Genomic DNA, 19,486 nt, shown 5'->3' with positions numbered 1-19,486 from the left:
TGCTATTTTAGACATCTAAGTTTACATAACCAGATCATTTAACTATTTTTAAAAATCGAACAAATTATTTACCTTCTTTGCTCACATTCCTAGAATCACCTCTTAGGGAAATCCTTGTGAAAATTAAAAAGGACAATTTAAGTATAAAAAAATTGTATTCAACTAAAGTGATGTGACATAAATCTCTAAGAGCCTGGAAATTCAGAATTTTTGACTAACATGTTTGGAGTCTTTATGAAGTTTACCTCATTTTTTAAAAATACAATGACATGAGATAAGGTTGAAGAAATGGGCCAGAAATTTCCACCCAAACCTCAAATGGCCTTGTTTCTACAAATTTATGAATAACAGCACAAATTTGTAATGCTCTGAAAATGACCTAGAACTTTCTGTCATCTAACTGCTGATCGAAAATAAAGCCAAGGTTATATCTAACTTTTCAATGTCCTTTCTTCTTTCAAACCCCTCTCCACCCAATTCCTGCCTCTAAGGCCTTGAACTTTCTAAATCTTAGGTCCTAAAATAATAAACAAGTCTGTCTATGGGATGGGAATAAATAAATTTTTCATTAAAAAATCAGATGTTGATTTTTACTTTCCAAGCTGAACTCTACTATAAACGAGTGTAGTTTTTCCTGTTCATTAGCTCTTCTCAAAATTGCTTGTAATTTCATGGAACATTGCCAAAGTGATTTTTTTTCCTTCCAAAGTCAGTATTATTCTCCTCTAAAAATAGTTAAAGAGGATAAACAGAAAAATGGAATAAAAAATTAAATACCCTAAATACATATATAACATAACATTAAAAGGTAGTCCAAAGACTTTCAGACATTGCTTGCTTTTAGTTACTTTTTAGTGAGTGGGTCAACTGATTCTGTCTTTGAACTTTCAAGCTTACTATGAAGATCACATTGTACTGGTTTTTTGTTGGTGGTGGTTGTTTCAATGAAAGTTTTGCAATGTATTTACTAAAATGGAAAGGAATTCTAATATGACTGCTATATACTGCAGAATATAACACAGTCATGCAAGGAAATAAATGGACAGGCCGGGATGGTGGCTTATGCCTGTAATCCCAGCACTTTGGGGAGGCTGAGGCACGCGGATCACCTGAGGTCAGGAGTTCAAGACCAGCCTGGCCAACATGGTGAAAACCCATCTCTACTAAAAATACAAAAATTAGCCAGGTGTGGTGGTGCACTCCTGTAGTAGTACCAGCTACTCAGGAGGCTGAAGCAGGAGAATCGCTGGAACCTGGGAGGTGGAGGTTGCCATGAGCCAAGATCATGTCACTGCACTCCAACCTGGGTGACAGAGCGAGACTCAGTCTCAAAAAAAAAAAAAAAAAGAAAGAAAGAAAGAAAAACAAATAAAAAGATAAAGCTGGCCAGGGGCAGTAGCTCACACCTGTAATCCCAGCACTTTGGGAGGCCGAGGTGGGAGGATAGCTTGAGCCCAGGAGTTTGAGACCAGCCCAAGCAACATAGGGGTTACAATTAGTTGTCTACACTGGTGCCCTCATGTTGTCCCACATGTATTCAAGAGGCTGAAGTAGGAGGATCACTTGAACCTGGAAGGTTGAGGGTGCAGTGAGCTATGATCATGCCACTGCACTGCAGCCTGAGTGACAGAGCAAGACCCTGTCTCAAAATAAAGAAACAAAGAAATAAATAAAACTGCTGGAGAGTCTTTCATGCAACAGTTACTTATTGTAAATCTACTAAGTAGTAGTCAGTATCCAGGAAGCAGAGATGAAAGGCATGATACTTGCCTTCATGGAGCTTACAGTCTAGTGGAAAAGGTACCAGTGAACAAGCACCTACCACATGCCAGGCTGTGCTGTGTGCTTTATATCCATTATCTATTAATAATACATCATCACAACTAGGCTGTATGGCATAAATTATTATGACTATTTCCCAAGTGAGATAACTAAGGCTTTAAAAGGTAAGTACATAAGTATATTGACCAAAAAAATCTGCCAGTGAGTAGTAAGGCAGGATTTGAACTCGGATTTGTCTAAATCCAAAGTAGATGCTTTTAATTATCAAATAAAAATGATTACATTTACAAACTTATTCACCCTGTATTTAAAGGTTTGCATAAATCAAAACAAGACAATCTTCGACTTAGAAGACTCAGTCTTCAATCTTCCACAGCTTACCTGTTATCTTGCAACCATATACTTCAAATCTCATAGATATGCCAGTTTCCCAAGTTGCAGGCTTGATTCGGACAAATCGAGTTATCAGTGGTTTGGGGAATACTGCAACCACAACATCTGTGGGGTTGGTGTTTCCCTGAAAGAGCTGTATGGAGAAAAAAAGTGCCTTTCTTTAGCAGAGGTTTTGGACTTAAATCCAAAAATGTGTTTTCACAAATGGTTGTAAAAATTATTTACAATTTCAGCATTGTCGATCAAGGATGAGATGGCGTTAATAACTTGCCATGTTAATTTTTTCAATTAGCAATCGGAATGATGTCTAACGTAGAATACTGTCCTAATCATCAATTCAATTTTCGGAGAGGCTAGAGCCTTTAAAAGCACTATTATATGGATTAAAGAATGCATGCTATTATCTAAAAAGTGTGAAACTATTAACTTTACCAGAGGACCAAAATAATACTGTAGACGTGTCATGGGAACTCTCACTGTTTGACTTTCCCAAGAATCCCCAGAAGGGATGCTTTTCAAGTAAAGTGTAGAGCCTGGCTTTTTGAAATTCTAGGTTGTGTTTGCAGTTACGGTACTAGGTCAAATAGCATTCTCCCCTTTGACTTCATTCCTTGATGGAAGATCTTGTCCCTCACACTAATGCCAGACTTTAATCCTTTTTTGATTATTGGTAAAATTATGTTTTAGTGGTCAAAGTCAAAATTGAGCTATAAATTATTTTTAACTAAAAATCAGCTTTTCCAGGGCTTGTGCTTCAAGATTTATTTATTTATTTATTTATTTATTTATTTATTTATTTAAGACAGAGTCTCGCTCTGTCAGCCAGGCTGGAGTGCAGTGGTGCGATCTTGGCTCACTGCAGCCTCCGCCTCCCGGGTTCAAGCAATTCTCCTGCCTCAGCCTCCTGAGCAGCTGGCATTACAGGTGCCTGCCACCACGCCCAGCTAATTTTTGTATTTTTAGTAGAGATGGGGTTTCACCATGTTGGTTGGCCAGGCTGGTGTTGAATTCCTTACCTCAAGTCATCCACCTGCCTCCGTCTCTCAAAGTGCTGAGATTCTGCTTCTAGTTTTAAATTGAGTCATTTTATTCTAAGAAAGATGAGGCATGTGACTGCAAATGTAATGCATGCCAGGCATGAATGGATGTTTCTCACAAGGACTCGTGGGGGCCACTCTGCCTGGGCGGGGGGCTGCAGCAGCATTCTCCAGTAAGACCTCTGAGGACTAGAGAGCTTACCATCACAGAATACTCTGCCTCCCCTTTCCTAGATTTTACTTCTGCTTTGGGTTGGGAACAGCCCGTGGGACGGTGACATTTCTCAGTCCCATGCCTCGTGCATTCAGCACTATGCTTCTCAGCACAGCCGGGTCAGACCCCTCCTTTTAGGCTGCATAACTGGAGCATCATGGGGCTCACTTGAGACATGCAGCTTCCTCCCCACTTTTCCAGGTGAGGACATGAAGGAGGTCTATGATTTCCCAAGTCCTGCTCTTCCGCCTGGGAGAAAGGGCTTATGAAAGTCGGGCTTGTGTTTTTACTTTATTGAATTTAAGTGGCCTGCACAACTAAAGGTGGTCTAATGCTTTACAGAGTTGGTTGTGGCTGAGTGTGGTGGCTCATGCCAGTAATTCCAGAACTTTAGGAGGCTGAGGCAGGAGGATTGCTTGAGGCCAGGAGTTTGAGACCAGCCTGGGCAACATAGTGAGACTCCATCTCTCCAAAAAAAAAAAAAAAATATTAGCCAGGCATGGTGGTGGTGCATGCCTGTGGTCCCAGCTACTTGGGAGATTTAGCTGGGAGGATGGCTTGAGCCCAGGAATTTAAGGCTGCAGTGAGTTCTGATTGCACCACTGCACTCCAGCATGGGTGACAGAGCAAGACCCGGTCTCTATTTTTGTTTAAATAAGTCAGTTTTTAGCCTGATCTCTCTCTCGAGACTATCTGATATCCTAATTTATCCCAGCCTGTGATGGCCATTTGATTTCTGCCCTAAATCAGCATCTCTCCCTGAAAATCAATCTGTGTGGGAGCATTTTTGTGTGACAAAGAGTAACAGGCAGCTGCCAGGGAAGAAGGGCCACCAACGATGGTGCTCTCCTTATGGGGGCAATGAGTCCTTGTCTGAGGGAGACCAGAAGTCTGGCAGGAGAGCTGTGTGCCCTGGTGCAGGCAGAGGGGAGGTGCATTTTACTCCCACTGAGGGAGTTTTTTGTTTGCTGAAAATCATGTTTTATACACATTCTCTCCAACATGAAGAGGGGTTGCTGGAGTTGTTGGTCGAAAGCTGCACTCCTGGAGCAAAGTGGGAATGAGGGTAGAGGGGAGTGGCCGAAAGCCCCTAAAGTACAGAGAAAACTGGGGTGGGCAACAATCATGAGGCTCTAGGTGGATGTTCTGATTTCATTAGATTCTGATTTCATTAGATTCTGATTTCATTAGATTCAGCTAAAGTGCTCAGAACAGATGCCAAGCTCTCTGCTGACTCCTTCCTTACTCCTTCTGCCTCTCCCCCTGAAGCCCTTCTGTGTGCCAGGGGGTTCCCAGGGCAAGCTGCGTGAACTGTCAAACACCCCCAGAATCTGTGGGTGCTCTCCGACAGCCCCCCTCTTCTGGGCCATGCAAACAACCAGTGGACAACAGTTGAAGAAAACGTGTTGGTGAAATAGCCCGTATGGTTTTTTTTTTTCCTTAACAAAAAATGGTCATGTTGCTATTTCCTTTCATCCCTCTTATCTGCATGCATTCCAGTATAAAGATAATGAAATACCAATTAAGTTTATCACTTAACATTATTTTAGAGCTTTTACCTCATGGTTCTATTTTGTTCTTTTTTTTTTTTCTTCAACCTTTAAGTTCCAGGTTACCTGTGCAGGATGTACAGGGTTGTTACACAGGTAACTGTGTGCCAAGGTGGTTTGCTGCACAGATCATCCCATCACCTTGGTATTAAGCCCAGCATCCATTAGCTATTTTTCCTGATGCTCTCCATCCTCCCACATACCCCGCTACTGACAGGTCCCACAGTGTGTGTTGTTCCCTGCAATGCGTCCATGTGTTCTCATCATTCAGCTCCCACTTATAAGTAAGAACATGCACTGTTTGGTTTTCTGCTCCTGAGGTAGCGCTTATTTTAAAAAGAAACGGCCTGACAGTCTAAGGTCAGCTCTCCTGGCTCTCTCTGGGTTCTTTGGCTGGTAGGTGCCTCATTAGAGTTAGTGATTTTTTATTTCCTTGAACCTAAAGTATGTCTTCAGAAATTTATTCCCAAACAAGAATCAGTCATGAAAGTTGGGGTCAAAATTTACTTGCTTCATCTCCATGAGCGTTGACTAGGACGGTTCTTGTACCCCAGACAAACTGGTTCCATGTCCTCCAGGACTAGACAATGGCCTTGAACTTGCCTGCCCATAGCATTTTCCTCCTACAGAACAGCTGTCTATCTGTAGCTGCTTCCCTCTTGCCTGGCCTGTCCGAGAGTAGAGGTTTCACTGCTAATCAAAGGGAATTAACAGGTTTTCTCACTTCACACCCAGGAGGCTTTTCTCAGTTCCAGATCCACAAGGAGAAAATCAAGTACACGAATGCTCAAAAGAGAGACAAGGACAGGTTAATTGGCCTCTTCCCAAGCCCATCATTGCAAGCTACCTGGATCTTTGCTCCTATCCTCATCAATTTCCTGTGTTTTGCTCGGCCTCCAGGGCAAGCTTTTAATTTCTGGGAGACAGTGAGTACGAAGTCTCCAAAATCTTTTGATTAGAAAATCAGAGCAAGTGTAACTTCAAATAAACAGGCAGGCTGAGAAAAACATCTCAGTTCCAAATGAGCTAGGGCAGAGCGCCCAGGGACACAGTATGGTCTGTGCTGCCTCCTTGGTTGAAAGCAGTACGGAGGTAGTGTGTTATTTGTGTGATCTGAGGGAACACAATGAAATACCTTTGGTTCCATGTGTTCTTACAAGAAGCAATCAAATGACTTGTAAATTAGTTTGTGAGCCACAGTAGCTAGACGAAAAGATGTTTTCTAAAACTAGCCCATTACAGAAAGAAAGAATCTGTGAAAGGATGAAGAAATCGAGGGGGGAAAAACAACAAAACCCCAAATTCCTAACATTCTAAGAGGACAGTGTTTAACCCACGCAGAATCTGTGTCCCCATGGGAGGCTTACAGCAATTCTTGAGTCTGACACTTAATTTGGCCTGTATTGACTTTTCTTGGAAACATTCATATAATTTCCTCCTGGCTTCTGGATCTGGGAACATGAGACCCCTTGGTCAGATTTAAACCTCTAATTGCACTTTTCATTTCAAATCAATTCAAAAATAAACCAGGCCAGACAGAAAGCTACCAAACAAACAAATAAAAATTGATCATCCATTTAAAAGACCAAATTGGTTGCCGTGGTGGCAGCCTAACTCACAACAGGTTTGTTTCCTTCTTTTATGGTGATCCAGTCTTCCCCGTTGGAGCTGACGTCAATCTTGTAAGTCTTGACATAATATTTCTTCTTGGTTTCTTTTGAAATGGCGCCCTGTGTCCCGACAGCCGTGACAAAGCGCAGAAGGCCCAAGTCTACCTGCAAGACAGGTATAAGCGTGGTCAGTGCACCATTCCTGCAGCACAGTAACCCAAAGCATCTTTTCCAGTGGGCTCCACATTGTGGCTTTCATCCACCTGGATCAACAGGGCCTAATTCCATTGGGTATCCACAGTCCCTGACTCCTCCCTTCCATTCCTTCTAAAGAAAGGCAAAGGCATGATCAACGTAAACCAAAAATAAAATTCTAAGTCCCCTGACCATCTAAATGGACACTTTGTCCCAGCAAGGGCATTCCAAAGCTAACCTGAAAAACTAGTTCAGGCCATGATAGGACAGTGTGGGGGTCAAACAGGCCTCATTATTATACCCTCATCTCTGTTGGAATTAATGATAGAACAGCTCTTTAAGTCTGATAAGAAACATCTACAACATATTCTCTCTGAAGCCTGCTACCTGGTCTTTACCTGTATGTTATCTTAACCCAGACATTCCTAAGTCTTTAGACAGTAACTTAACTCTTTCAACCAATTGCCAATCAGAAAATCTTTGAATCTACCTATGACTTGGGAGCCCCTGTTTTCAGATGTCCCACCTTTCTGGACCAAACCAATGTACATCTTCTATGTATCTGATTGATGTCTCATGTCTCCCTTAAATATATAAAACCAAGCTGTACCCAAACCACCTTGGGTTCATGTCCTCAGGACCTCCTGAGGTTCTGTGTCACCAGCCACTCCTCACTCATATTCATCTCAGAATATATCTCTTCAAATATTTTATAGAGTTTGACTGTTTTTGTCAACAAAAGACAGCATGCCCCTAATTTGGTTCTCATTGTTAGGAAGGCCAGGAAAAGACCTTTCTCACTGTTGCAACCAGGAGTGCTTGATCCCTGGTGCAAAAGAGAAAACTGTATTCAATATCATACTTTCCAAACTGCACATTCATATATGTCATCTTGCAAAGAGAAAATCAAGACAAACAAGATGAACTCACACAATGGATAATGGAGAGGCCCAGACTTGAATTCCTGTCTAACATAATCCCGTTTCCCCTCTGTCTTTGGCATCCTACCTCCTTCCACATTAAATGCAGACTGAAACCATACTGACCTGAAAGCTCTAAGGGTGTTGTGGTTTGGGAGAGGGGCGATAGATTTATAACTTGTGTTGTAGTAAAGAGGAAGAGGGTAAAGGTTTCTGTTTCAGCTTTAGATTTCTTCCCTCCTCACATCTTCCTGTGGCCTCTCTCCTTGCAGCTCAGTTTGAGAGGCAGGTGGATTCCAAGTCATCATGTGGGGGAGACTGATGTCTCCAGGAAACAACTGCTTGGGCTTGCAACCTTCTCCTGGTAAGTTTCCAGTGGAAAAGCTCCTCAACACGACAGCCTCGCCTTCATCTCTCACTAGCCTATCTCATATCCTGAGGGGTGGGGCTCTTAGGGGGCATCAGAGTAGTGATGACCAGAGGGTGACTGAAACCTCGAGGGTCTGTGATTTCATCCCGGGGCCCTGTGATATGAGTGGGAAGGAACGGATTTGAGCAGCAAGCTCTCCACGTTCTAGTCCAGGCTCTGCCATCACCTTTAGGCTTCTGGGCTCTCATTTGTAAAATGAAGCAGTGGGATTAGATAACTTGGAAGACTCTTTTCCACTCTGACTTCCAATAATTCCTTCTTTCATATATGTTAGATGTTTCCAGTAGAGTAGATTTTTTTTCTTTAACTCTCCTTATTACCAGCACTAATAACTAAGAATAATCTTGAAAGAAAACTCATTATTAGTTTCTATATAACAGTGATATTTTCAATTTATTTTAATACATTTGATTATTCCTATAAAATTATTTGCTCCATCAATTGTATGGCCAGCTTTATACAGAAGCTTAAAAAAAAAAAGCCCACAAATATATGCCAAATTTTTTTTAAAGGACTCAGAAAACAGTTACACATTACAACTACTAGCACTGACAAGATATTGCAACAGTACATTGATCATTAGGAGGTCGAGGCGGGTGGATAACTTGAAGTCAGGAGTTCAAGACCAGCCTGGCTAACATAGTGAAACTCCGTCTCTACTAAAAATACAAAAATGAGCCCGGCATAGTGGCACATGCCTGTAATCCCAGCTACTCGGGAGGCTGAGGCAGTAGAATCTTTTGAACCCGGGAGGCAGAGGTTGCAGTGAGCTGAGATCTTGCCACTGCACTCCAGCCTGGGTGACAGAGAGAAACTCTGACTCAAAAAATAAAATAAAAATAAAATAAACCAAATAAAAAACCATACCCCTCTCCCAACTTTTGAATTTTGCTTTCCAGTTGCCATATTAGAACTCAATTTTCAGAATATAATATTTCAATTAATTCTCCAGTGCCCATAGGCCACAATCACTTAAAGAATTTCCATTTTATGCACAGCCTGCCTCATGGAGGCATATTGTCTTTCATGAATTGCTTTTTTCCTGAAGGCGCTTGGAGTAGTTGAATCAACATGTTGTCTACATCCAGGAAAAAACAGCACATAGAAGCCAATTTGAAGTTATAGAATGCAACAGTAGTAGATTTCATCTGGAAAGGATGGGGCTATCATTCAACGCAAAATAATCTTTATTTCATTTCCCTAGTTTTAAAGATATAAACTCTAGGCTCTGTGTGCTTTCACCAGATTTAAGAGAAAAAGGAACAAGAATTTAATAGAATTTGATATTTTAGAATAATAACAATAGATTTTACAATTTTAATTTAACAAATAAATATTTTACTAACATATTCTTATCAAGTGCCTATACTTGTTTACCAAAATTTGCATTTGTTTTTCAAAAGTGAACCATGGTACTTTGATGAATGTTTTAAACTTCCTATCTCCCTCATGTACACATTTCAAAAAGGGGAGGTGATTGATGGTTGCCAGATTTAGCAAATAAAAGTACAAAACATCAGTTAAATTTGAATGTCAGTCAAAACCAATTTTTTTTTTAGTATAAGTATGTTCTATGCAATATTTGGGCTGTACTTACACTAACAACTGATTCATTGCTTACATAAAATTCAAATTTAAATGGATTTTCTGTATCTATGTTATCTGACAACCCTAAATCTCACTATATTCCAGACAAACAGGTGATTTCAAGTTGCTGCAGAAACTCTCTAATTTCACAATGCTGCAATCTAAAAGTTAATGGGTACTCTAAAAATGGTTGCTCTGAACAATTTTAACTGTTTTCAAATGCTCTCAGAACACTTAGTGCTTTTCTGACTGTCCATTAAAGTCATGCCCAATGCCACAGCTACTTACAAGCTGAAGGGTCCTTAAAATCTTGAAGTCCAAGGAAGCATGAAGCACAGCTATTTAAATAAACTCTTCCTGTCAAACTTACAGATGGCTCTTTAGTTTGGAAATGATTAAATTCCCAAGAGTGTGTATTCAGCTTGGGCTGATTTGAAATAACCCTAGAACTTCATTCCCTGGTTGTCCTTTTTCTATTTTTTAAATTTTGGTTTTTGGAGTAAGATTTAATTACTAAGTAGGAAAGAAGTTAACTGGTGATCAAACAGAAGATTCCTAGGTATTAGGAACAGCTGACATCAGAGGAAGGAGCAACTGACTGGAATTAACTAGTATCCAACACAGGAAAACGTCCAAGGCTGAAGATACAAAGGCCCCCAAAGCATATGCATGAATCACTCATTAAAACAGAAAGATATTTTCTTTTCTCCACAGCAATGAAATGCATTGGCAACCTCCTCTTGTAATTGCATAGTTTCCTGCTGTGCTTTAAAACTCTGCAGATTCTCTTATTTACCACACAGGGATACTTGAAATTTCATTTCATTTTTCTCCCTAAGATTATTGCCATTGGGTTTAGTAAGGATGGATGACAACCTCACAAAGTGATGAGGATTGGGGCTTGAACCACTGCAATTGAAACCGGATAGTACCCAGAACTCTAACAACATACAGCCTCTCTAGGACTGTGCAACCCTCACTGCTAAGACCAGGGAAGTTCTTTCCACAAGTCCTTTCTCTTAATGCCTTAGGGGAATTCTCTAACAAGGATCTGCTGCCACTCTCAAGTGCCTGAGAGAGTTTGAGGGGAGACAGATAAAGTCCTGCCTCATAAGCACCACTGCTCACACTGCTGGTGTCTGTGTCAGGAGACCTAGAAAGACTTCATGCCTTGGTGTTCATATCTGAAGAGTTCTGGAAGACATGACCCCCAGAATTTGCCACTTTGGCATGAAGATTATTTTGAGTTGAAGGCAATCGAGAATCAACAGATGCAAGAATTCTATGCCCTCCCCTTCTCTGCCTAAAAGCAGGAGATACATTTCCCTTTGGGAAGGTGGCATAAATTTTCCCCCTCTACTCTACCAGGATGAAGAGAGCAACATTTATCAGTGGAGACTGAGATAAAATTTGCATAAACACATCTTACTAAAATAACTCCTATTTTCCATTAGTGTCCCATATATATATGTGTGTGTGTGTGTGTGTGTGTATATATATATATATCTCCTAGTCACTTTCCTACAACTTATCCGCCCTAGAAGCCCAAACCCTCTTTTTTTCCTCAAGTCTCTTATCCACAACTTATCATCCATTGTTAAAATGGTGTATAAGCATCTGAATCTATTTCTTTGGGTTTTTCATTTCTTTTCTGTAAGGCTTCTGTGCATGTAAAATTTAAAATACTAATGCCTTTTTTTCCTGTTAATCTGGCATTTGTCAGTTTAATTTGCAGGCCCCAGTTGCAACACCTAAAAGAGTAGATGAAAAGTTTTCTCCTTCCCTTACAAGCCTTTCTCACTGGTGTAGCTGTCTCTGCTAGTTATGACATTGGCTTCAATCTACCTTTTTAGCCTCTCCTGCTACACCTCTCTCTCTCCAACTGTATCACCCAGCCATATTATAATATTTGTTGCTTGTAACAGAATATAAGCCTTTTCTATCTGCATGTCTTGACATACAAAGTTCCTTTGCCCTAAAACAACCTCTGTCTGTTTTTTGACCGGAAATGACTTTTTCCTCTTTTTGGCCTAATAGGCTAAATCCCTTTATAGCTCATGTCCCCATCACTGAATTCATCATTCTGTTTTTGCTGTACCTCCTTCTAGATTGTTGTGTGGATTTCCTTTGAAAAGCATCTATTTTTCCATGCAGAAAAGTAATAAATGCTACTGAAAATTCATAAAATGCAGTAAAGATGATAGAAGAAAATTAAATCCCCCTAAGACCATCATTAGGAAATAATTACCAATCATAGCCTTCCAGAGTTTCTTTTCCCATGCAAAGTACATGTGAATATTTGTATGCATTCTTTTACTTTGAAAAATAAGATCATATTACCTCTATGCCTGATAACTGGCTTTATAACGGAGTTTTATAGATGTTCTAATGCCACTACTATTTTTTCTACATCATAATTTTTAGTGGCTGTCAATATTTAGGTATTGGATCTTACTCAACTGGATTGACGTTATTCAGTGGGCACTTAACACTGCTTATCTGCTAAGTTCTATATTAAGTTGTTAGGACATAAAGAACAGTAAGAGTGTGCAAAACTCAAACCCATGATTACTGTACAGACAGGTATCATGCAGCATCAAGGAAAAGCTAAACAACTTAACAGATAACTGGAGGTAGGGGGGATTGGAGACTTTCGTAGCTGACTTCGATGCTCAAGATGGCTATAGAGGGATAAACAGTAGGAGCTTGTGAGTGGACACAAAGGAAAAGACTGTTCCAGGGACAAGGAGGAGCAGGAATTGCAGAGATAAGCAGGAAGAAATAAATGAATGAAATCATGGACACTAAACAACCTATTATGTTTCCCTCACCACTATTGACGTTATTTGTCAAAAAAATGTATTGCTCTCTGAAGAATATGAGCTCTGGTTGTTTTGAAGTTGAAATGATTAGTAGTCATAAAACCCACTCCAAATCAAACACTACCCATCGTCTTGGTGGTTTAGCTTTTTGAATCATGCTAAGTTCTCATCAACGTCACATGCTAATAGGCAAGACTGGCGACCCAAGACAAGCAGCTGGAAAGACAAAGACACAACCCAGAGTACTTCTACACAATGCCACCCCTCTGTGTTTTGGAGGGTTCATCGTCCTAAACAATACTTCCTTTCTTTCCATAAAAATTCAGACACACAATAACCATAATTAAGTAACCTGCTTTCCCTCAACCCAATCAGCTCTGCTCTAATCACCATTTTCTTATTTTGAAAGAATATCATTATTTCACAGCTGCTTTATTTTTAATTAGAAGATGGATGTGATTTCACATCTGAGTTGGATATACTTCTGTTTAACATTAAGGGTGATGGTGAGGGGGTGTGATGACGGCGGTGGGCAGGGATGGAATGGAACATCAAATGCATTCACTGAAATTGTTGAACGTTTCCCTCTGTGTGTGTGACAAACATAAACATCTGGTATTTATCGATGGTGTGTAGACTATTTTACAGAAGTTTATCAAACTCCTTTTGAGTTCTAGTAGCCGCTTCCTTTTTCTTTTCTTTCTTTCTTTTTTTTTTTTTTTTCGAGACAGAGTCTCACTCTGTCCCCTGGCTAGAGTGCAATGGCGAGATCTCAGCTAACGGCAACCTCCACCTCCCGGGTTCAAGCGATTCTCTTGCCTCAGCCTTCAGAGTAGTTGGGATTGTATGCCCCCGCCATCACGCCCAGCTAATTTTTGTATTTTTTTTTTTTAGTAGAGACGGGGTTTCATCGTGTTGGCCAGACTGGTCTTGAACTCCTGACCTCAGGTGATCCGCCCGCCTTGGCCTCCCAAAGTGCTGGGATTACAGGCATGAGCCACCGCGCCCAGCTGGTGGTCACTTTCTAAGTTATAATACATAGCGCTGTCGGCACTATAATGATTAGAAATGTGACCCAACACAATACCCTGTTTCCAATATGGATATGAAATTCTAACATTGGTGGTGGAAAGTCTACCCACAACTTACTTTCACAGTGTGCTCCACTCACAATGAGAAGACTTTGTTAGCAGATACAGAAGAGGAAACCCCAAGCCTCTCCTTTTGGGTGGGGAAAAGTGTGTGAGTAGAAGAAAACAGTTTTCCTCACCACTTCTAGGGGTGAAGGGGCAATGTTGTAGAAGTTCCTGGGTGGCGAACCCCCACCTCCCCACAGCATTGGGTTCTACCATGCTCCCAACTTACTCTTTGTTGTAAGATATCTACAGGAACCATCCACATGCACCATATGGCCATGGTATTGTCTTAAAAACGACAGGAAACACATTCCCCAGACAAAGAGAAGCGAGGAGAAGCACACATTTTACCAGGAATCACTTGAGGACAAAGCAGCATGTGTAATAAATCATGTAGCAAATCTTTGCAAACTGCTGGTTAAACACCAGCACACAGCCTTCCAGCCATGAAATGAATATCACTGCTTTCTATAATAATACATAACCAACCAATATTGGTAATGTCACAACGTGGAAAGCCTCATTTCTAAAATGAAAATCTGTCTTACTCAATAAAATACTGCCCATTGAGCTAGCATTGGCAAGGGAGCGTTTACCAGCTTTTAACACTCCCAAGGCAGGTCAATACAAGGGCCTGAAAAAATAGAGGACAAAGAGCTGAGGTCTGATTAAAAACAGGAAAATATTTTTTGAGGGGGAGACTGTCGGATTTTCTTTGGGGCATCTCTGATGACTCAAAGAGCTGTTTAATTCATCACTTGACACTACAAGCTAAAGAAAATATTTTTAAGCAATTGTCTCATTTCCTTAGATAAAACACATGTTTTTTGACAGAGCCTGGGCCTGTGAACATCAATGCTATTCTAGGTTCTGTGGGCTTAACTCACAGTACCTGACCATTGTGCTCATTAACTTAGGATCCTGGACTTCTTACTGTTACGAATCTGAATGCAGTCGCTTTAGAGTTAGTGACATAGCTCCCTATCTCTTTCTGTGTTGTGTCCCTATGGCGGTATTACCTAGAAAAAATGCTGATGGCTAAGGCTAAAATTACCACTAATAATCAGAAATTCATGGTGCAACCTCTACGTCTTAGGCATTTTATGAAGGGTTAAATTTATATACAGTGTCTCTTTCAATTCTTACAACAACCATACAAGGGATGTTTTATGGACAAAGAAAGAGAGGAACAAAGTGATATGTACCTTTCTCAGAGTCACATAACTTACCAGTGTTTGACCCAGGACTTATACCCCAGATAAGACTGGTGGCCCATGTATGAGCCGCTGCACCCATGCTATTCCCCAATTCATATTTTATAACCATAATGATTAGAAAGATAGTTTATAATTTCTTAGTTATAATAATTAAATCCAATAGCTTTTCTTTTGGGAGATTCATTATTTTATATAGTTATAAGGAATATGAAATCATTTCTGATTGTGTTGACTATCAGTTTAAAGTTAGAACTGGCCACTGAAAAGAAAAACTTTGCAAATAATTTATTCATGCTGTCAAAAACAAAATGGTAGCAATGAAACATTTTGAGCAAAGGATAACAATTAAACACTTTAAAATTCGGGCAAAGAATAAAAATACCCAAGTAGAAGAACAGTGCAAGGCAGGAAAAATCTCATGAATTTTCTTTTAGTCTTACTTGCCTGAATTAATGCCTTTTTCCATAGTTAAATTAAAGGAGAGCATTTTCCTAGGTGGAAACAAAACCTTTGCTCATCGTAAAACAGTCCCAAGTGAATGAACAGAGGAATTTTCCTACCAGAAGACTTGATCCAGCCAGTTAGAATAACATGAGATAAGGCTGCAACAGCACAGAGGCAGTGGAAGGGCTGGCTTCCCTGACTGCCACTGCAGTCACAGCAAAAGAACAAGAAGAAAGTGAGTAAGAAAAATGAACGCCCCACACAAGGGCTGACCTCCGTGTTTTCTGGCAGATGAAAGGAGATAGTGCTTCCATGGGCTCTGTCACGCCTGGATTTATAGCACATTCTCCCACTCTCATGTGAATTTTTCTTTTTGCATAAATCAGGAGCAACTAATTAAAAAAGAAATATTTAATTCTGACATGTTCTTTGAACTGGAGTCCCATCTGGTTCTGTTTGAATAGTAAAATCTGCTGTAGTTGTTAAAATTGGCAAGTCGCATTGTCCATAAGAAACAAAAGGGACTCGATGCAGCAGGTTAATACTCCAGCATTTCAGCTAGAGACTCTTCCAGAATCCAGCTACCCAAATCACTCCAATCTGGAAACCATAAAGATCAAACGTGAAGGTGAAGAATGCCATTTTCGGGTGGAGTCACTACCATTGCTCTACATTTTCTTAGTGTGACGGAAACAGCATCAGGCTCTGCAAGGCCTTTGTTCGAGAGCAATGCATGGAACTGTGGCAAGCCACCAGAAAACGCTCAGCTTATTTTATGAAACACATTTAAGACAAATACGAGAAGACAGTCTTCATGCATTGGACGCAAAACCTGAGGGTTTTTTTCCTCTTCTGTATTATCTAGAGCGGATATAATTGTATTCACCAAAACCAGACAAATATTCCATTTACATTCTTCTCTTACTTGACAAACCCGTAAAAATCTGGACGCCAGGACACACTACATTCTGATAACAAAGAGGGAGAAAATGAAATGGTGCTGGGGTTTCTATACACTCTGAAATACAAGTAATCAACATCTAATGCAATTTGAAACTCTTATGTAGAGTCAAAGAGAATGGCTGATCACATCTCTATGCTTTAGAAAAGATTGTTTTACATTTTTAAGACATACGCCGACCTGTGAAATCTTTTCTCCTTTAAAATAAAGTATTTTCCTTCAATTGCATGTTAACTTGAAGATGAATACCTGGGAAACCTTTAACAGCTTGGTGAAAAAGATGACATTTTAATGTCCCCTCCTTCCTACAAAGAGACTTAAGAGTTCTTTCCAGGCAGTAAAAGATTCAGGGACTTAATACTTTTAATTAATATTTTTTGAATTCTTATTGGTAATTTACATTTAATTTGAAACCTGAGCCTAATCCTTTGATTTGGAAAGAGGACACGCTGTCAGGACAGACCAAATGTAATCCCTAGGAATTTGGCTAAGATTTTAACTTAAAAACTTTCTGATAGAAATTGCCTAACTGAAATTTCTTAATAGAGAAAAAATAAGTATGCTACAGTTTTAAAACAATGGTAATCAGTCTCAAATATGTATACATGGGATGAAAATCTTCCAGTCAAGAACTTCATAGGAGAATCAGCACATGTGCTCTTGCTGGATGGGTTTACTTAATAAAGAGGTAGGGAGCACGTACTACATAGAGGGCATGGGCGGGTATCGTGCTCTCCTAATATAAGTCTTGATTCCATCTGATTGTTTATGTGTAATATCCATGAAAGCTAGGAAAGTATTCGTCTAGTAGAAGACCGAGAGGGTTAGGTAGGCAAGAGAAACGTTTGGGTTCAGTGCTGCTGATCTGGTTGACTGCAAGGATACAGCTCTAGATATCCTGTAAGATTAAGTAGAGTGTGTATACAGGTCTCTCGTTCCTAATATTTGTCAGCCCTAAAACAAAGAGGGTAACAGTAATAGAAGAATGAGTTAACGGCTGGTTTGGATTTCAGCCACTTTAAGACTTGGTAGCAGAATTGGTGATCTCTGCACATAATTCAGTAGGACTGTATTGTGTTGATAACGTATTGCTGATGATTATTGTTTCTGTTACTATTAAAAACGTCTCTGGGGCAACTATTATGTGTCAGGTATTGTACTAAGTGCTAACTTCCTGTACCTCATCTTCCATTTTCTCAACTGTCCCGCAGACAGATTTTATAGATAATGAAGCTTAGACGTAGCGCAATTAAGACCTTTTTTTTTCTTCTTTTTTCACACTCCTGGTCTTTCTGAGCAATTATTACCTCTGCTCAGAGCCTAGCAACTGATAAACTGTGGAGCCCAGAGTGTCTGCTCACACAGCTGCATCCCAAAGCCCAATCACGGAGCTTCACACATCGTAGCCACTCAAACTAAAAGTGTGAAATTACAGTAAAGTGAAGAATGCCAAGTATCCAGATAAAAGCATTTAGTCCATTAAGTCCAACACACATTTACTGTATGCCAGGATCTGGAAGCACACAAGCCTATGTGGAGGTAACGATGTTATGAGGCTGAAAGTAAAAAGTGTCAGCCTAGTGATAAGTGGGGCATTATGGGATTCAGAAGAAGGGAAAATTACTTGTGGAAGGGTCTAGAAAGGGCTTGATAGAAAACAGGTCATTCGAACCATTCAAAGTGGACCTCATAGGATAGGGCATTGGACTTTTGCTGGGGAAGCAGAAGCGGCCAGTGTTGATGAACTAACAGCAGAAGAAACACACACACACACACACACACACACACACAATCCCCCCAATTGACTACATTGAAAAATTTTGTATGATGAATTTTTCCTTTTTTTTTTTTTGAGATGGAGTCTGGCTCTGTTGCCCAGGCTGGAGTGCAGTGGTGGATCTCAGCTCACTGCAACCTCCACCTCTTGAGTTCAAGTGATTATAGTTGCTGGGACTACAGGGGTGTGCCACCATGCCCAGTTAATTTTTGTATTTTTAATGGAGATAGGGTTGTGTCCTGTTGGCCAGGCAGGTCTCCTGCTCACCTTGGCCTCCCCACTGGGATTACAGGCGTGAGCCACCATGCCCGGCCCGATGAATATTTTCCTTCTATCTAGTATCTCACAGAAAAATTCCTTTGGAGAGCAAAGATAAGTGTCCTCCCCCACTGCATACACACACACACACACGCAAATGCACACAAACACTTTTGCATGGGACTTTATGTAATCCAGGAGTCTAGGCTGTAAAGTGTTTGGCTAGTGACAGAAGGACAATGAAATCTTCTTTGTAGGTACACTTGAAGTTCGTGATCATGCACTACACTGCTGAGGTAATTCTGCTAAATTGTGTGGCTTCACTGCCTCTGGGAGTCCAAGCATTCCTGGGAATGAGACAAAACCTCAATCTGCATGAGTCAGCGAGACTTCTCTCTTGAGTCCAGCAGCACACGCTGCAGCTCCTATCCTCTGTGGATGTTTACATTTAAAATAAAACCTGTCAATGAAATGGCACAGAAACTGCGGATGCTTTCTTTAGAGATTCACGCTTCTGTTGAAATCACACTGTTCTCGCCTCAAACATTTAAGGAGAAGTTCATGAGTTCAGAGCATGATCTTCTAATGATGAGCAGTTTTGTTTCTAATATCCAGCCCAGCCTGGAGAGAACTTGATGGGTGGCGATTATTCATTCATAACACAAATAAGTGCTAGGTGCTTGGGTGAAAGGGAGTGAAGGTGATAAGATTCCTGCCCTCTAGATAGTGAGGGAAAGAGTCAAGTAAACAGTAAATCGCAATACAGAGTGAACAGACTGCATTAAAATGAATCAATGCAGTCTGGTACAACAGAGAGAAAACTGGGGTGATGCAGGCAGCATATGGTGGAAAAAAGCACAGACCCCAGAAGTAGCTTTGTAGCTTTGACCTGGAGGAGTGACCTGGATAATGTTAAGCAAGTTACTTAGTCCATTCAAGTCTTAGTTTCCTCTACTCTGGAACAGAAATGCCAATGCTTACCTCATTTAGTCATTCTGCATGGCTACTATGAAGATCACGATGATGCATATGTACACATATTAACCATAAGAATGTGACCTAATATTTTTTTACTTAGTCTTTTGGGTAATTGGAGTGGGTGCCTCTGTGTGTGTGTGTGTGTGTGTGTGTGTGTGTGTGTGTGTGTGTGTGT

General features: G+C 40.5%; 1 protein-coding gene across 4 annotated transcripts in view; it reads right to left on the bottom strand.

Moving 5' to 3' along the window:
- The window catches only part of NRP1 (neuropilin 1), a 157,525-nt gene that overhangs the window by 42,020 nt on the left and 96,019 nt on the right, over positions 1-19,486 (bottom strand). For all 4 annotated transcript variants that reach the window (XM_058436556.1, XM_032143792.2, XM_058436557.1 and 1 more), the window contains exons 7-8: positions 6,596-6,751; positions 2,164-2,308 (exon numbers count right to left, since the gene is read on the bottom strand). In XM_058436556.1, the coding sequence (XP_058292539.1) occupies positions 2,164-2,308; positions 6,596-6,751 (301 nt within the window). The remainder of the gene's footprint in view (positions 1-2,163; positions 2,309-6,595; positions 6,752-19,486) is intronic.

This window comes from Hylobates moloch, unplaced genomic scaffold (assembly GCF_009828535.3).
Source record: "Hylobates moloch isolate HMO894 unplaced genomic scaffold, HMol_V3 SCAFFOLD_3, whole genome shotgun sequence".
NCBI lineage: Eukaryota > Metazoa > Chordata > Mammalia > Primates > Hylobatidae > Hylobates > Hylobates moloch.
The sequence above is the reverse complement of the archived record's forward strand: the minus strand, read 5'-3'. Positions and strand labels throughout refer to the sequence as shown.